The sequence below is a fragment of the Anolis carolinensis genome, chromosome 5 (assembly GCF_035594765.1).
Source record: "Anolis carolinensis isolate JA03-04 chromosome 5, rAnoCar3.1.pri, whole genome shotgun sequence".
Classification (NCBI taxonomy): Eukaryota; Metazoa; Chordata; class Lepidosauria; order Squamata; family Dactyloidae; genus Anolis; species Anolis carolinensis.
The window spans coordinates 198,073,223-198,092,087 of NC_085845.1; the positions used below are offsets into that span (position 1 = coordinate 198,073,223).

General features: G+C 41.9%; 1 protein-coding gene across 3 annotated transcripts in view; it reads right to left on the bottom strand.

The window, feature by feature from the left end:
* Positions 1–18,865, bottom strand: part of podxl (podocalyxin like) — a 91,858-nt gene that overhangs the window by 31,278 nt on the left and 41,715 nt on the right. The window contains exon 2 of one of the 3 annotated variants that reach the window (XM_062983320.1): positions 4,972–5,078. The exons of the other annotated variants lie outside the window; for them this stretch is intronic. Coding sequence (XP_062839390.1) covers positions 4,972–5,032 — 61 coding nt within the window. The 5' untranslated portion in view covers positions 5,033–5,078. The remainder of the gene's footprint in view (positions 1–4,971; positions 5,079–18,865) is intronic. 3 annotated transcript variants of the gene reach the window in all.

Sequence of the window (18,865 nt, forward strand, 5' to 3'; positions counted from 1 at the left end):
CGGAAAAAAAAGCATGGAGTGAGTATCTGTTATCGTTTTCTGTTGATCTATACCTCCCCCTTGCTTGCTCCAAATCTATATATATAAAAGGGTAATGAAATTTCGGCCTAGGACAAAACAACAAAACGACACATCCCAGAAACACTAAACTTGGCAGCACAATCCCTCATCCATGCCTCTACGTTCATACAACAAAAATAAAATAAAAATAAAATCCTAATTAGAGGGAGAGGAATAATTGTTTTTATCCAATTGCTGCCAGTTAGAAGGCTAAGCTCCACCCACTTGGTCTCCTAGCAACCCACTCAGCTCAGGGGACAGGCAGAGTTAGGCCTCACTTAGGCCTCTTGCACACTGCCTATAAAATACAGATTATCTGATTTGAACTGGATTATATTGCAGTGTAGACTCAAGGCTCTTCCACACAGCTATATAACCCATTTATAATGGACTTAATGTAAGGTAAAACCTTTACCCTTTACCTTAACTACCACCAATTCCTCAATACTTTTATTTCCCATACCACCATACTTTGCCACAGCAAAGTCTAGTCTATATATATAAAAGGGTAATGAAATTTTGGCCTAGGACAAAACAACAAAACTACACATCCCAGAAACACTAAACTTAGCAGCACAACCCCTCACCCATGCCTCTACGTTCATACAACAAAAAGCCCCAGCTACTCCAGAAAACGGCCAGGCTTTGAGACTGCAAGGCTATTCACTGCTATTCCACCTGGCCAACAAAGGATTCCCATAAGCCACAGCAACGCGTGGCTGGGCAAAGCTAGTTATTGTATATAAGGACACTTGAGCATTGTTTGTGTATTGTGGTATCCATGGTGTGTGTGTGTGCTGTTGGAACCAAAGCTTAGTAGATATCAAGGACCCAGTGTATATACATTCAAATATGTTGTCAAAGGCTTTCATGGCCGGACTCACTGGGTTGCTGTGAGTTTTCCGGGATGTATTTATTTACAGTATTTTATATCCCGCCCTTCTTTCTCACCCCGAAGGGTTGGGAGTTCAAGCCATGGGTCGGGGTGAGTTCCTGCCAGCAGCCTAGCTTCTGTCTACCTAGCAGTTCGAAAACAGTAATATGAGTAGATAAATAGGTACTGTTTTGGCGGGGAGATAAAAAGCACCCCTGAAAAACATGTCAGTACTTCGATCAGGAAGGCGTCCATGGACAACAAGGTTCCTCAGCATGGAATAATGAAACAACAGCACCTCCCCATGGCCGGGCCGAGCACAGCCTCCAGATGACAGAAATGAAAAAAAGAGGGAAGCCTTGCCTCTGTTTATGTACTGTCTGTCTTGTCAATTGTATAACGGCATTGAATGTTTATTTATTTACTTACAGTATTTATATTCTGCCCTTCTTACCCCGAAGGGGACTCAGGACGGATCACAATGCACATATACATGGCAAACATTCAGTGCCATTAGACATACAACATATATAGACAGACACAGAAGCAATTTAACATTTTTCAGCTTCTGGCTTCATGAGGGTAGGTTCGATTCCAGCCACTTCACCGTCCACTTGTGACACTGAGTCCTTTATGGAGTACTTCCTCATTCTTCCACTTGCTGCCAGAAGGTTTTATGGTGTCATAAATTTGTTAAATTAGCCTCCCCACATAAAGTGGTACCTAAATTTTCTACTCGACAGGTGCAACTGTCTTTCGAGCTGCATAGGTTAACAGCGAGCTAGGCTATTAATGGTCTGGAGCTCACTCTGACCCGGGCTGGCTTCAAACTCATGACCTTTCGGTCAGTAGTGATTTACTGCAGCTGGCTACTAACCAGCTGTGGCACAGCCTGGCCCAATAAAGAAATACAAAGTCTGTCACTGCCTCCACGTTTTCTTCCTCTATTTACCAGTTATCAATCAGTCTGGTTGCCATTCATCTTGGTTTTTTTGATGTTTAACTGCAACCCGTCCACTTGTGACACTGAGTCCTTGATGGAGTACTTCCTCATTCTTCCACTTGCTGCCAGAAGGTTTTATGGTGTCATAAATTAGTTAAATTAGCCTCCTTACACAAAGTGGTACCTAAATTTCCTACTTGGCAGATGCAACTATCTTTCGGGTTGCTTAGGTCAACAACGAGCTGGGCTATTTTTAATGGTCGGGCGCTCAATTTGACACGGGCTGGCTTCCAACTCATGACTTCTTGGTCAGTGGTGATTTATTGCAGCTGGCTACTAACCAGCTGCGCCACAGCCCAGCCTTCTTTCATTTTGCTCCTCCTCACTGTCATCTGCATATCTAACGTTAATATTTCTTCCAGCAGTTTTAACTCCAGCCTTGGATTCATCAAGCCTCGCATGTCGCATGATGTGTTTGTTCTACATACACTGCTTCTATGTTCCCGATATAGAATCTTTACTCTTAAGAGAACCCTTGAAATTGGAGATCCCTGGGAATGACCTTGGGATTTTTTTGTTCCAGTGAATCCACAAGCTTCACCACTGAACTCTATCCCTTTTCCTTATGACTGATTTCCTGGGGAAAAAATAGCATATAGCAAATGCAGGAAATTGATTCACTTTGAGAGAGAGAAAGAGAGAGAGAGAGAGAGAGAAAAAAATCTCTCCCCCTCCCCTAATAGCTCTGTGATGTTAAGGCCATTATCGTGCCTTTGTATTTGTTGACTTGATGCCTAGTTTCTTTTTCTTTTCTGCCTTTAATCTTCTGCTGCATCTAGTTCAGAGAGATGTATCAAGCAGGGGAAGCTAGAGGTCGACAAGGTGAGTGGAACAAATCGTCTTCCACTTTTGAGTGGAAAACAAGCGATGGCAAAACATGACGAGGCAAGGGACTGGATGGATATGTTTTCTCACACATTTGCAAGATAAAGAGCACTCTCAGATAAATACACCTATATTTGGTTATTACCCCCCCCTCCCATAAATGAATTCCCAGCGAACCCTGGAAAATATGTCCTGGGCTACTGGTGTGAGAGAGGTGGGAAAAAACGATTCACACGCAGCAGGAAATGAGATAGGAGATGAGTGCAGGAAGAGAAAGGAATGGAGTCCAAGTCTAAAACAGATGCTGGGATTTGACTTGGCTCCATGCAGTCAGGTGCCGTCCGGTGAAGGCCTGGGACCTAGATGTCATAGCAAGAGCAAACTCCTCTAAATGTTTGGACAGATTTGACTTAGCGCAGGCATGGGAAAACTTCGGCCCTCCAGGTGTTTTGGACTGCAATTCCCACAATTCCTAACAGCTTCCAGTATTTTTTGCTGGTCATGGAAGTTCTGTGTGCCAAGCTAGTTCCAGGTCCATTGTTGGTGGAGTTCAAGAGTGCTCTTAGATTGCAGGTGAACTATACATCCCAGTATCTACAACTCCTATACATCATGATGAATTCTTCCCAAACCTCTCTAGTATGTTCAGTTGCTGATAAATTCCTCTGTTTGTTGTGTGCCATAGAAAAGACTAGGAAAGGGTTAAGGGAGAGGCAGTGGGCAGGGTCATGCAAATTCCACACCAATGGAGAGAGTCAGATGACTGGACCCAAGGCAGTGAAAAGACCCTTGGCTTACCTACAGGTGATATCAAAATCCATAATTTTGTCTCCCTGAAATCTATATATATAAAAGAGTGATGGCATCAGGGCAGCGGACAAAACAACAAAACTACAGGCCCCCCAACCTCAAAATTTGACAACACAACCCATCATCCACACCTCTAGGTTGATACAACAAAAAGAAAAGAAAAATAAAGTCCTAATTAGAGGGAGAGGAATAATTGTTTTTATCCAATTGCTGCCAGTTTGAAGGCTAAGCTCCGCCCACTTGGTCTCCTAGCAACCTACTCAGCCCAGGCACAGTTAGGCCTCACTTAGGCCTCTTCCACAGATTATCAGATTTTAACTGGATTATATGGCAGTGTAGACTCAAGGCCCTTCCACACAGCTATATAACCCATTTAGAATCTTATATTATCTGCTTCGAACTGGATTATCTTGACTCCACACTGCCATATAATCCACTTCAGTGTGCATACTAAACATAAAGACAACCATACAACAGACATTCAATACCACCACTACCTCAACAATTTCTCACCAACACCACCAGACAACGCCACAGCAACGCGTGGCCGGGCACAGCTAGTATCTTATAATAAGATTAACTTTATGATTTATTTATTTACAGTATTTATACCTCACTCTTCTCACCCTAAAGGGGACTCTGAGCAGCTTACAGAACACACATACAATAAACATTCAATGCAATTATACAATTAACAAGGACAGACAACACAAACAGAGGTAAAACAGTTTTTCCCATCTTATTTCTGGCATCTCAGAGACTGTGCTCGGTCACGGGAAGGTGCTGTCCCTCCATCTTCCATGCCGAGGAGCTTTCCTCTGATCGATGTCCTTAAGGGCACCTTTATAACCTCCCTGCTAAAAGCAGTACCCTATGTATCTACTCGCATTTCTGCTTTCGACTTGTTAGGTGGGGAGTTGAGCTGGGGCTGACAGTGGCTGCTCACCCCCAACCTGGGTTCGAACTGCCAACCTTTCGATTGGCACGATTTTTCTGCAGCACAGCAATTTAGCCTGCTGTGCTAAAGCCCGGCCCCAACTAATATACGAATGTAGTCTATTTTAATGAACAGTTCCTTACTAGCTCATCAAAGTAGAACTTGCAAGGCAGTCCCATGTAAAATGTACTGCAGTAGCCTTAATAAGTAGCCTAAATAGCCAAGCGATCAAATTGTACTTCACTGATTAAATGCAAGGTCCATGTTAGTCCTTTGTTTATGGGAACACAATGGAGGAACACAGGCACCTGCATCATATGCCTTGACGTGGGGTGGATGTTTTTTCCATTGCTATATTTTTCCATTTTCAATAATACATTGTTTCATAAACAATCAGTACTAGTACGATAGTGAATTGATATAATATAACTTGAATGGAGTAAATAGAAATGGGCATAGTACCAGTCAAGTCTAGGGCAGAAGTTGTCATTCTCAGGTGGCTGCTGCCTGTGGGAAGCGCCATTCTTTGTGCATGCCAGCATCGGTCAGCGCCTTCCTGCCTCCAACTCCTGGAGGCAAAAACAATGCCAGGGAGGTCTGTGTTATTATGTTGTCATGGCTCAAATCTACATGCAGTCCAACAAAATAATTCCCAAATAAGAGCTTGAATTTGTTTTGAGAGTAACAAATAAATAATGCCCAGTAGAGATGTGCACATAATCTTTTCCTTCTTTCCTTTGTGCTATCGTTTCATTTTGACCGTTCATCTAGACAAAATAAATGATGACATTTTCGTAGGAAACGAGAGGTGACACGAAAATGAAAACTGCACAGTCATCGTGCTTGCTTTCGTTTTCCTTTCGTTTGGTCCCGTAACCATAAGCAGGTGCTGATAGAGGGCTGCTTTCCCGTTACAGCTGATATGTACCAATGGGTGTTAATAATATTAATATTACTATTAATAACAATAGTTATTCTGGGACCCTAAGCTGAGTCTGGGAGAGAAGTACTTCCCCATCACATCTGATGTGGACCAATGGGTGTTAATAATAATAATATTAATATTAATAACAATAGTTATTCTGGGATCCTAAGCTGAGTCTGGGAGAGAAGTGCTTCCCCATTACATCTGATGTGGACCAATGGGTGTTAATATTAATATTAATAACAATAGTTATTCTGGGATCCTAAGCTGAGTCTGGGAGAGGAGTGCTTCCCCATTACATCTGATGTGGACCAATGGGTGTTAATAATAATAATAATATTAATATTAATAACAATAGTTATTCTGGGATCCTAAACTGAGTCTGGGAGAGAAGTGCTTCCCCATTACATCTGATGTGGACCAATGGGTGTTAATAATAATATTAATATTAATAACAATAGTTATTCTGGGATCCTAAGCTGAATCTGGGAGAGAAGTGCTTCCCCATTACATCTGATGTGAACCAATGGGTATTAATAATAATATTACTATTAAGAACAATAGTTATTCTGGGATCCTAAGCTGAGTCTGGGAGAGAAGTGCTTCCCCATTACATCTGATGTGAACCAATGGGTATTAATAATAATATTACTATTAAGAACAATAGTTATTCTGGGATCCTAAGCTGAGTCTGGGAGAGAAGTGCTTCCCCATTACATCTGATGTGGACCAATTGGTATTAATAATAATAATAATAATAATATTAATATTAATAACAATAGTTATTCTGGGATCCTAAGCTGAGTCTGGGAGAGAAGTGCTTCCCCATTACATCTGATGTGGACCATTGGGTGTTAATATTAATAATATTATTAATAACAATAGTACTCTGGGGAAGACCCAAACGTTTTAAATGTTGGTGGGCTAAAAGTGGTCAAAATGCCCTTCATGTGTGGCGACTTTCACCCCTTTAGCCCAAAAACTGAGCGGGGGGGGGGGGGGATGAGCCTCGGAAGCCCTCCCATTGCAGCCAATGGTCCAAAAATTTTCGTTTATTTTGTAAGCCAGATGAAAATTTTATTTGCATAGGCGCCCCATTTTCATTAGTGGGACACGAATATGAAAATGAGACAACATGAGTGAAACTACACAAAACGAACAGCAATTCCATATGAAAGCACAACACTAATGCCCAGGATGCATTATTGTTCTTATGAGAGTCAGTGCAGTGTAGAGGTTTGCGCACTGGACCAAAAATGACTTGATGGAACACAACAAACCCTAAGTTGATTTTTCATGCGGTTTCATGACAAAATGTAATATCTTTTCCTTCCTTCAGGTTCTATATTGCCCTTCAACAACATTGGGAAAACTCCTGAGATCATTATCTCCACTGTGCCAAATTACAACGATATCCTTCCAAACAAAGCTTTGTTTGCTAAATGTAACAGTCCAATAAACACATTGAGTTCACAGATCTCAATCTATTTAGGAAAAGGGCAGGCCTTTAATGTTTAAATTATGAGGCAGAATGGTTCAGCTGTCCCTCCATATCCACAGATCCTGCATCCATGGATTCAACCTTCCACGGCTTGGAAATACTTGATGGTACCACAGGCCATCAAAAAGATAAATACAGGAGACCAAGAGCAAATCAAGTCTTGACTTTCACTTAACCAAAAGGACTAAATTGAAGCTGTGATACTTTTGATTATATCGTTAGATGACATGGTCAAAGGAGAGCTCCAAGTCTCCGGACTGCTAAGTGCTTTGCTTAAGTCCTGCAAGTTCAATGCCTGGTTTCTTTGACTGACTGTGTTCACCTGCAATGCAGTCTTCCTTCAGTGACTCATTAGAAAGATAACTGTGTTTGGGAAAGTGGAAGGCCGTAGGAAAATGGGAAGCCCAGACAGTGCAAGACCTGAGCTGAACTAACTGCTGTGTTGTTATTGTTGTGTGCCTTCAAATCGTTTCTGATATATGGTAACACTAAGTTAAATCTATCACAGGGTTTTCTTGGCAGAATTGGTCTCTCCAACACACTCAAGTCTACTGTTGAACAGCTCTTACAGTAAATATCTTATTCTTGGTGTTTCAGTGAAATCTCTTTTCTGTGTGTTGTCGAAGGCTTTCATGGTCAGAATCACTGGGTTGCTGTAAATTTTCTGGGCTTTTTTTCGTGTCAGGAGCGACTTGAGAAGCTGGTGTGAGAGAATTGGTTGCCCAGGGGATGCCCAGATGTTTTGATGTTTTTATCATCCTTGTGGGAGGCTTCTCTCATGTCCCCGCCTGGAGCTGGAGCTGATAGAGGGAGCTCATCCACGCTCTCCCAGGGTTGGATTCGAACCTGGCAGCCTTCAGGTCAGCAACCCAACCTTTAACCCACAATGCCACTGGAGGCTCCAATATTTTCTAGGCTGTATGGTCATGTTCCAGAAGCATTCTCTCCTGACATTTCACCCACATCTATGGCGGGCATCCTCAGAGGTTGTGATGCCTATTGGAAACTAGACAAGGGAGGTTTATATATCTGTGGAATAATGTCTAAGGTGAGTGAAAGAACTCTTATCGGTTTGAGGCAATTGATCAGCCTGATTAGCATTGAATAGCCTTGCAGCTTCAAAACCTGCTTCCTGGCTGAGGGAATCCTTTGTTGGGAGGTGTTAGCTGGCCTTGATTGTCTCCTGTCTGGAATTCTCCGGTTTTCTGAGTATTGTTCTTTCTTTACTGTCCTGATTTCAGAGTTTGTTTTTTTTATATAAAAAAAATGCTGGTAGCCAAATTTAGTTCATTTTCATGCTTCCCTCCTTTCTGTTGAAATTATCCACATGCTTGTGGATTTCAGGCAGGAAGCAGCCAGGTTTTGAAGCTGCAAGGCTATTCAATGCAAATCATGGTGGTCCATTGCAACATTTACATTTGCCTCCAACAGACAAGAGCTCTTTCTCCCACCCTGGATGTTATTCCACAGATATGTAAACCCACTTGCCTAGTTTCCAACAGACCTCACAATCTCTGAGGATCCCTGCCATAGATGTGGGTGAAACGTCAGGAGAGAATGCTTCTGGAACATGGCCATACAGCCTGGAAAACTCACAGCAACCTATCTCTTTTCTAGTTTGACAAGGCATTGTTGGAAATTTACATGGTGCTGTAGTTCATAATGAGGTGGTCTGTAAAGGCTCATCAGAGTAGCAAAGGGAATACTAGAAGTCACTGAAATCTATGGCCAGTCCCACCAAATAGTTTTAATTGGGAGATCACAGGATTCAACTGGGAAAGGCATTCCCACTGTTTTATTTAGCTTTAAGAGTGATTAAATCACGGCTCAGCATTAGGGGAGGGATGTTGGGGTCAACTTCAAGAAAGCATCCAAGCAATGCGGCTTCAAGTCTCCATGTCTCGTTCCCACCACTTTGAACAACAGTGGGATGTTGACACAGTCTGTGTTTGAGCATTTCCCGCCTGAAATTCGAAGGAATGTAAAGTGGGCAGCAGGCTGTAAAATAGTGGTGCTGCTGACTTGTCACAGTTGTGACGTTTGACAAAGGCTTCCCCAATGGTAGAAGCATTAGACGTAGTAAAACTTCTTGGTTGCCATGCCAGTCATGGGCGAGATATCCACTGTAACTCACAAATTACACGGAACCAAGAATGGACAAATTATGGCTCAGATTTTGTATGGTGCTTTTCTTATGATCTTACTCAGAGTCTGAGCAGATTTGGGAGTTCAGCAAGCTGGAAGACATGATGGTGCCCTTGCTTTTTCTATTTCAACATACAATACAGGGAAGAGGAGGAAGCGGCATACAATAAATGTCCTTTTGTTGGCTGGACACGATCTTTTTCTTTTTAAGCTTTCCTTACTATTGAGGGAAAAAAAACTTCTGGTAGACTTCTTGTGGTATACTTGCCTAGTTTCCAACAGACCTCACGACCTCTGAGGATGTCTGCCATAGATGTGGGTGAAATGTCAGGAGGGAATGCTTCTGGAACATGGCTTGGAAAACTCACAGCAACCCGGTCCTCCAACTTTTTAAGCAGAGGCCCAGTTCATAGTCACTCAGACTGTTGGGGGTCCAGACTATCGTAGTAGTAGTAGTTGTTGTTGTTGTGTGCCTTCGAGTTGATTAAGACTTAGGACAGCTCTTCATCTGAGGCTGGAAGAGTGTAACTTGGCCAAAGTTACCCAGTGGGGTCAGAGCCATAGCCCGAGGTTCAAATTTATGAAATCCTTTCCTCTTTTTTCCTACCTACCTTTCTTTGTCCCTTTTGTTTCTTCCTTCCCTCCCTTTTTCCTACTTACCAACCCATCTCCCTCTCTTTCCTTCCTTCCTTCCTTCCTTCCTTCCTTCCTTCCTTCCTTCCTTCCTTCCTTCCTTCCTTCCTTCCTTCCTTCCTTCCTTCCTTCCTTCCTTCCTTCTGTGTGTGGAAAACCAGCCCAAGCAAAAGGAATAACTCTTCTAGGTTTCCAAGGTTTACCTGGGAAGGCTTCCATCCTTCTGATCTGCAAAGATCTTTCAACAAAAGTGCCGTGTGCCGCCTTGCCAGTGGCTGAGATTTGCAAGCAATACACATGCTCCGTCTTGTACACACACCAGAAATGCAATAATCTCTACAACCTGAAAGCTAATGTGTCGACAAAGAACTGGCTGGCTCTCTCCCTTCGTCCCCATAATGTGTAGAAGCTGATAACGGGAAACAAAGGATCGAGTCTTCAGGGAGAAGCTTGTTAATTTCAGACACTGATTTTCTGTAGCGAAAACAAGATAAGCCCATCAAAGGCTGAGCCCAAACCCAACGCAGTAGATGAATCCGGAGGCCCCTCTATTTAGAAATAAAATAAAATAAGAGAAACGGAGCAGCGCAAGCCAGCTGGGCATTAGCCTCCTAGCCTTCATACTTTCTAGATGCCGGAGGGCTGAGGAGGAAATCGGCTTAGTGCTTAGTAGATCTGCAAGCCCCGGAGCCAATGGTCCTCCTCTCTTCCCAGCAAGGCCAATGGGCAGAAAGGCTTAGTCCAATTCTCATGCGCATATAGACGCAAAGAAAAGGATAGAGAAACAGACAAAAAAATAATCCTAGTGTAACAAGGGGGGAAGAAAGATCTCATTCCTTCCACTCTGTTAGAACACAAACAAGAAGCAAAACAGCTCCCATTTTTGCAATAATATCCCAAAACTACTCTAAATGGACAAAGAGCAGTTTGTCCCCAACTCTCAGTAAAAGCCAACATGATACACTGAGGCTATCATACTTTGGACATATGGCAAGAGACTATGGCTCATTAGATAAGGCTAGGAAAAGGTAAAGATTTTCCCCGACATTAAGTCTAGTCGTATCCATCTCCATTTCTAAGCTGAAGAGCCGGCGTTGTCCGTAGACTCCTCCAAGGTCATGTAGCCACCGGTATGAATAAATTTATTTATTTATTTATTTATTTATAGCATTTATATTCCGCCCTTCTCACCCCGAAGGGGACTCAGGGCGGATCACATTACACATATAGGCAAACATTCAATGCCTTTTAACATAGAACAAAGACAAGACAAACATAGGCTCCGAGCGGGCCTCGAACTCATGACCTCCTGGTCAGAGTGATTCATTGCAGCTGGTTGCAGCTGGCTTGCTCTCCAGCCTGCGCCACAGCCCGGGCCTGTTATTAGATAATGGAGCGCCGTTATTAGATAAGGCTATGATCTGGTAAAAAAACGATGGCAAAAGGTAAAAAACTGCATTACAGCTGGATAGACTCCATCCAAGGAGCTATGAGGTTGCTATAAGTCAAAAGCAAGTGTCAGAGGGTTGGACTGGATGGCCCTCGTAGTCTCTTCCAACTCAATGGCTTGATGGCTTGGTGGCACATGGCACCCACAACAGGAGTGACTTGAGAAACTGTAAGTGAGAGAAAATTGGCCGTCTGCAAAGACGTCGCCCAGGGGACACCTGGATGTTTTGGTGTTTTTACCATCTTTGTTTCTTTCATGTCCCCGCATGGAGCTGGAGCTGATAGAGGGAGCTCATCCGTGCTCTCCCCAGGTTGGATTCGAACTGGCAACTTTCAGGTCAGTAACCCAACCTCCAAGTCAGCAGTTCTGATAGCACAAGGGTTTAACCTACTGTTCCACTGGGAACTCCACTCATATCTAGCCCGCCACATCATTTTATGTGGTCCACAAAAACATTTATCCAGACACCTCCAAAGTCATGTGACCGGCATGACTGCATGGAATGCCGTTATGCGGGGAGGCTAATTTAACTAATTTACGTCACCATAAAAATGTCCAGCAGCGTGCGGAAGAATGAGGAAGTACTCCATCAAGGACTTGGTGTCACAGTGGAAGATGAAGCAACAGCTCCCCCTGTGGCCAGAATCGAGCCGGAAGCTGGAAAATGTTAAATTGCCTGTGTCTCTGTCTGTATGTCATATGTCTAATGGCATTGAATGTTTGCTATATATAAATACTGCAAATAAATAAAGAGTGATTTCGGCCTTCCAGGTGTTTTGGACTCCAACTCCCATCATTCCTAACAGCCTCAGGCCCTTTCCTTTTCCCCCTCAGCCGCTTAAGCGGCTGAGGGGGAAAAGGAAGGGGCCTAAGGCTGTTAGGAAAGGTGGGAGTTGGAGTCCAAAACACCTGGAAGGCCCAAGTTGGCCCAGGCCTGCCTTAGAATCTGCAATTTGTCTATGCCAAATTACAGTTTTTGAAATATTGTTTTCATTGTATTCAGGTGTGAGGAAGGGTGGGTCAAGACTCCAGCTTTACTAGAGGGAAGGCCCTTATTGTCTTCATGTTCTTCCACCTCCGAGATGCCCGGCTCCCCCAAATGACCCCAGGAAACGCCTTTCCTCTCCAGCCACCGCCTCCTGCTGCCTTTTCTATTCGAATCTCCAGCACTGCCCATTTCCTGGCTCCTTTTCTTCAAACACAAATGCATCCACATTAACAATTAAACTAGGAACCCCCAGTGGCGCAGTGGATTAAATAAACCCTTGTGCCGGCAGGACTGCTGACTTGAAGGTTGGGTTGCTGATCTGAAGGTTGCCAGTTCGAATCCAACCCGGGGAGAGTGCGGATGAGCTCCCGCTATCAGCTCCAGCTCCATGCAGGGACATAAAAGAAGCCTTCCACAAGGATGGGAAAAACATCAAAACATCCGGGCAATGTCCCCTGGGCAACGTCCTTGCAGACGGCCAATTCTCTCACACCAGAAGCAACTTGCAGTTTCTCAACTCGCTCCTGACATGAAAAAAAATTAAACTATTGCTCAAGGGGTGGTTGTGGTCTGGGTCAAGAGAACCATTTCAGATCAACTAAGCAAAAGAGCTTCCTTTCCAATGTTTGCTGTTCAGAGGTCTGTTGGAAGTGAGGCAAGTGGGGTGTATATATACCTGTGGAATAATGAGATTTCGGCCATGAAAGTGAGTGTAATTTTATTGGTATCTATTTTTATTTTTAAATTTACCAGTAGATTCTGCATTTCCCACCTTTGGCTTATACTCAAGTCTATAAGTTTCTCCAGTTTTTTTGTGTTAAAATCAGGTGCCTTGGATTATATTCGGGTCGGCTTATACTCGAGTATATATGGTAGTTATTATTTTGTAAATAAACCTTTTGTAATTATAAAGATTGAACTCTGCATGTTTGCTTCCCAAGCTCTAAATTCTTTACAGCCACATACGTAGCACTTCACGCTCTGCTTGCTGTGAGCTGAATGCTCAACCAGGTTTATATTTTCAGATGCTCTGCTGTATTTTTTGGAGAATTTTCCCTAACAGAAAAATCCTAACATTTCTCTTCCCGAAGGAACTCAGGTGGCTTCCTAAGACAAAAATGGCAATCATTCAATGCCACATGCAATGACAAATAGACACAATACAGAAACAAATGAATCGTTAAAACAACAGTGAAAAAATAAGCCAATAAAACAACCTGACGCTTCACCTGCATCTGTGGTAAGCATCCTCAGAGGTTTGTTCAGAGGTCTGTTGGAAATGAGGCAAGTAGAGTGTATATATATCTGTGTAATAATGTCCAGTTGATACAATTTGTATAAAAATATGAAAGTATTAATATAAAACATGGCTCTCCAATAAGTTAAGGTCACATAGTCTATGTCATCATCATCAGACAAGATATGTAAAAGCAATAAAAGCTAAACTCAGACTATTTCCAAGTCAGGGCTGCACTTGCATACTTGAATGTAAAAGAAAAAGAAAAGACACACATCAGAAATGGTCTTAAGTGGGATGCCATTCATCAAATGCAATAGTGTGTGGTTTAGCTCTACGAAATGCTCTTTTAAGGAGCTGATTTCATGCTCTAGGTTTTTCACGCATTACAATTATTTTAGCCACGCTTGTGCTTTACTTCTGTTTTATTGGGAGCTGGTGTTATAACTGGCACTGTTTGTTTTGATACTGAATGTCCTCCCGCTTCAGTGTTCTGGCAACCCATGTGGCAGGATATTTATTTTATTTAATCACTCAGATCAAATATAAATATACCTTCCCAGGCTCGGTCAAAAACAGAGCCCAGGACAAATGGTTAGACCCTGGTGAAGAATGACTCCTGGGATTTTGGGGAAAGGAGCGGGTGGGATGAAATAGCAGAGAAACGGCAGAGTGTCCAGGAAGGGCTATTTGGGGCTGGACAATTTCTCAGTTCAGTGAACATATGCTGGGGCTTCTTTCATTTCCAAACAAGAAGCCAAACACCAAACCTGACCTGCTACGTTCCCAGCCTCTTTTGTTAGTGATCCGTATGCCTACAAGCAAACTCACCCAACTGAGTCATGTCCCAGGTTTGAAAGGGTACCCAGAAATGACTCACTTCTAAATTAGGAGTCATGCAGAAAATATGGCAAGTGTTGTGTGAGAGTGACTGATACTGAGGCATCAATGTGATCCTAAACGTAGGACGAGTTTTGTTGATGAATCAGGCCAATGATGCTTCTGGGAAGCCAACAAAGAAAGTTGTTTCATACATCAAGGGAACCACTGACAGCACAGGGAAGCTGGTGAAGAAACACAACCTACAAACTATCTACAGACCCACTAAGAAAATCCAACACATACTATGTTTAACAAAGGACACCTCTGCAGGAGTCTACTATAGACCATGCAGCTGTGGACAAGTCTACATAGGGACAACCAAATACAGCATTGCCCAAACACGAATCAAGGAACATGAAAGGCACTGCAGACTAAGTCAGCCATAGCAGAGCACCTGATGAATCAACCTGGACACATCACATTATTTGACAACACAGAAATGCTGGACCACTCTAACAATCACCATGTCAGACAACATAGAGAAACCATTATCTCTCTGTTAACCAAATGATGACATACTGCTTGGAAATCCTGACTATTAGTATTACTACTACTACTACTACTACTACTACTATTTTATTTTCCAACTGTCGTACTGGAACAACAATGAATGTTTAGTTTAACTATAACAGTTTTTGGCAGTTCTTTGTTAGAACATTACCAATGTCAGCTGCCTCTAACCTAGTGATTTTATTCGAAGTGTTTAATGCCAGTGCTAATGCTTTTTGCTTTTGCTTTTTGGTGTTTCTTTGCCAAGTACTTTTACATTTTTATATCGCTATTTGTTCAGATTTTTTTCTCTTTTTTATGTAAATATGGACATTTTAGCTTTGTTTTTGGTTTTTGGTTTTTTCTCACTCTCTCTCCCTTTTTGTTCCTTTTTAAATCTCAGTTTTCCTACTTTCTATGCAATCAAATGTTCTCACTCTTTCAATGTTAATTTACTCTATCTTATAAGGTAAAACTTCAATAAAAATATATTTTTTTAAAATAAAAAAAATAAAAAGAGAAACCATTGAAATCCACAAGCATGTGGACAATCTTAACAGAAAGGAGGAAACCATGAAAACCTGGCTTCCAGTGTTAAAACACTCTAAAATCAGGACAGTAAATGAAGAACACTCTGAAAACAGGGCGACAAAAATAAAATAAAACAAGGACAGCTAACACCTCCCAACAAAGGATTCCCCCAGGCAAGAAGCAGCCTTCTTTGAAGCTGCAAGGCTTTTCAAGGAGATCAAGTGCAACATCCACACTTGCCTCAAACAGACAATAATTCTTTCTCCCTCCCTGGACTTTCCACAGATATATAAACCCCACTTGCCTAGTTTCCAACAAACCTCACAACCTCTGAGGATGCCTGCCACAGATGCGGGTGAAACGTCAGGAGAAATGCTTCTGGAACTTGGCCACACAGCCCGAGAATCTCACAGCAACTCAAAGTTGTTTCTATTAGGAAGCATATATATCTCCACTGCCTGCCTCTAGTCCAATACTTTATTATAAGTACAGCAAAGCACATACAATTAAAACAACCATACATTCTTCTCCTGGTTTCCCACGCCTCCCTATCCTTCCCTTGCTTTCCCAAGCCTCCTTTAACTTCACCTCCTGTTTTTTCCCCTACATCTGCTTTTGATTGTATATCAACTGGTGCAGAAGCCTGTGAAATATGTTTCTTTATGAAGTTCCACAAACAAAGATAGAAGGCATGAGTTACAATTTGTTGTTGTTCCCCAGAACATGGTACTAGGACTTCATCTCACACATTAAAATCGGTGTTTCTACACATTTAAGAAACAGCAACCCATGGTGCCTTTACACGATGCAAACTTTAACCATAGGGCTGAAGTATTTTGCCATTTCTAAAGTGTTAGTTTCCCTAACTATTCCTAAGTTGGTGGCAACTGACTTATTTTTAAATTTCCCACATATAGAAGGGCAAAATGGCCAATTTCCTCATGTGATGTTAGATAAATAAAATGATGTGGGGGAGCTAAAATGCCCATGTCCCCAATGTTAAACAATTTCCTATGATTAGCAATAGAGAGGCTTGGGGAAAGATCAGGTTTAATTTAAAACCACTTCCTATGATTTGGGGTGATGTTTTTATTTCGAAAGATAATCATAACCTTAGAGGGACAATGGGAGGAAACAAATCTCTACAAACCGAGAGATCAAATGGATAAATCCTAAATAAAGCGGAAAAAAGGAGAAGGTAGGAAAATCACCTGTTTAATTTTCGAATGAGGTGTTGTGAAGCTTAAGCAAAAGCCAACAATCCCAAAAGATTTACTTATCCCATGGGATGAAGTCCTAAGAATGTAAGAACTGCATTGGATCATACCAATGGCCTATCCAGTTCAGAGTTTCATTTGTATAGTGGCCAATCACTTATTAGGTGAAGCTTAACTATGAGGCATGATTTGGGTTTAAAACAGAAGTTTCCCAAAACTATAAATCAGACATCAGTGCCCCCCAAAAATTCTTCTGCAGCTCAAAACATAAAACCTAAACCATGGTCAGACCTTACCTGGAAAACTGTGTTTAGTTCTGGGTAACACAATTTAGGTTGGATTTTGACAAGTTAGAAAGTGACCAGAGAAGGTGGACCAAATAATAATGATAATAATAATAAGATCTTAGCCAGTACTTGAAAACATTCGGCACTGACAAAATTACCATCTGTCAGTTGCAAAAGGCTACCCTACTCAGATCTGCCCCTATTATTCGTCGATACATCACATAGTCCTAAATACTTGGGAAGTGCCCAATGTGTGATCCAATACAAAAGCCAGCATAGTGATCTTGTTTGCTGTGTACTCATCTTGTTCTGTATCAGATAATAATAATAATACCCAGTCTACTTTTACAACCTCTCCATTTTAATCCATGTTTTTATTAGTTTTTGTCATTTGTTTTTATTGGGTAATGTTTAATTTTTTATAATTGTGCATTTCTCTTGTCTATTGTTGTGTTTTATATTGCTATTGTTTTTATTCGGGTTTGGCCCCATGTAAACCGCCCTGTCCCCTTTGGGAAGATAGAGGCAGGGTATAAAAATAAAGTAGTAGTAGTAGTAGTAGTAGTGGTAGTAGTAGTAGTTGTTGTTGTTATATACTTTATTTGTATTCCATTTGATCTCCCAGAGGGGACTCAGATCAGATTACCAGTACATATATGGCAAACATTCAATGGATTTATACAATTGACAAAGACAGACAGTACATAAACAGAGGCAAGGCTTCCTTCATTTCATCTTCGCCATCCGGCTGTGCTCAACTCTACCATGGGGAGGTGCTGTCGTTTCATTTTCCAGCCTGTTGTTTATGGACTCCTTTCCTGGTTAGATTTTTGCTGGCATGTTTTCAGGACGCCTTTTACCTCCCCACCAAAGCAGTACCTATTCATCTACTTACATTGTTGTTTTTGAACTCCTAGAAAAGAGAAGTTAGGGCTGATTGGGGGAGCTCACCCTGACCTGCGGCTTGAATTGCCAGCCTTACAGTCGGTAAGATTTCTGCAGCCGATAGGCTGTTAGGAATTGTGGGAGTTGAAGTCCAAAACACCTGGAGGGCTGAAGTTGGCCCATGCCTGCTCTAGAACAAAAACTGTACAAAATTCTGAATCCTTTTCAAGAGATACCCAAACCAGGTACCAGTTCAGGTCTAAATTTTTTACTACATACTTCATTCTTGCTATTAAATAACAAGTCTGGTGACTCTGTGATCAAGCATATATGTCATTGCTGCATAATAGAGTGTATACTAGTATAGATGCAGCTGCAATTATTGCCTCGATTTTTCCAGGCAAGCAGTTATTGAGCACAGCCTGTGGGTTTAATAGCAGAGCAACATTAACAACCTATTATGTGATCTAGTATTTAAATTACTTGCAAACACTGCTATTCTCCTCCAGCCTTCAAAAAACCAGCCTTGCAGTATTTTTTTAAAAAGCTAAATACAATAAACACAAAGATCCTATGGCCATTTTTATTTAAAATTTCCAACTTCCCTGTATTTGGCTCTGCGATGGGAGAGGCCATTTCCGACCTTCCTGCTTTTTTTAAACTATGAAGGCAAACACCCTTCTGATTCAGTTTCAGAGAGAAAGAAACTTGTCTGTTTTTTTCTCAGAGGTTGTTACCTCACAACCTCTGAGGATGTATGTGGGTGAAACGTCAGGAGAGAATACTTCTGGAACATGGCCATACAGCCCAGAAAACATACAGCAACCCTGTGATCCCGGCCATGAAAGCCTTCGACAACACAAACTTGTCTATTTTTTTTAAGTGAAGTAATAAATTAATAAACAACTGAACTAAAAGCTTAAAAAGTGGTCACTCCAATAAAGAGCCGTTCCGAACTACAGAACATCCTTTCATCTAGGTGTATCTTTGACCTCCGCATAGTAAGACTCCAATTTCTTAAGTACTGACTGAGAATGTCAGCCTGGCTAATTAGAGGAATAACTCAAGGATACAGATTCAATATCCTTCCGAACAAAGGGCACCCAAATCCATTTTAATCTCAACCAAAGACCAATCCTACCTTCACCATCTACTCTAATAAGTCTTGTTTTTCAAACTCAACAAC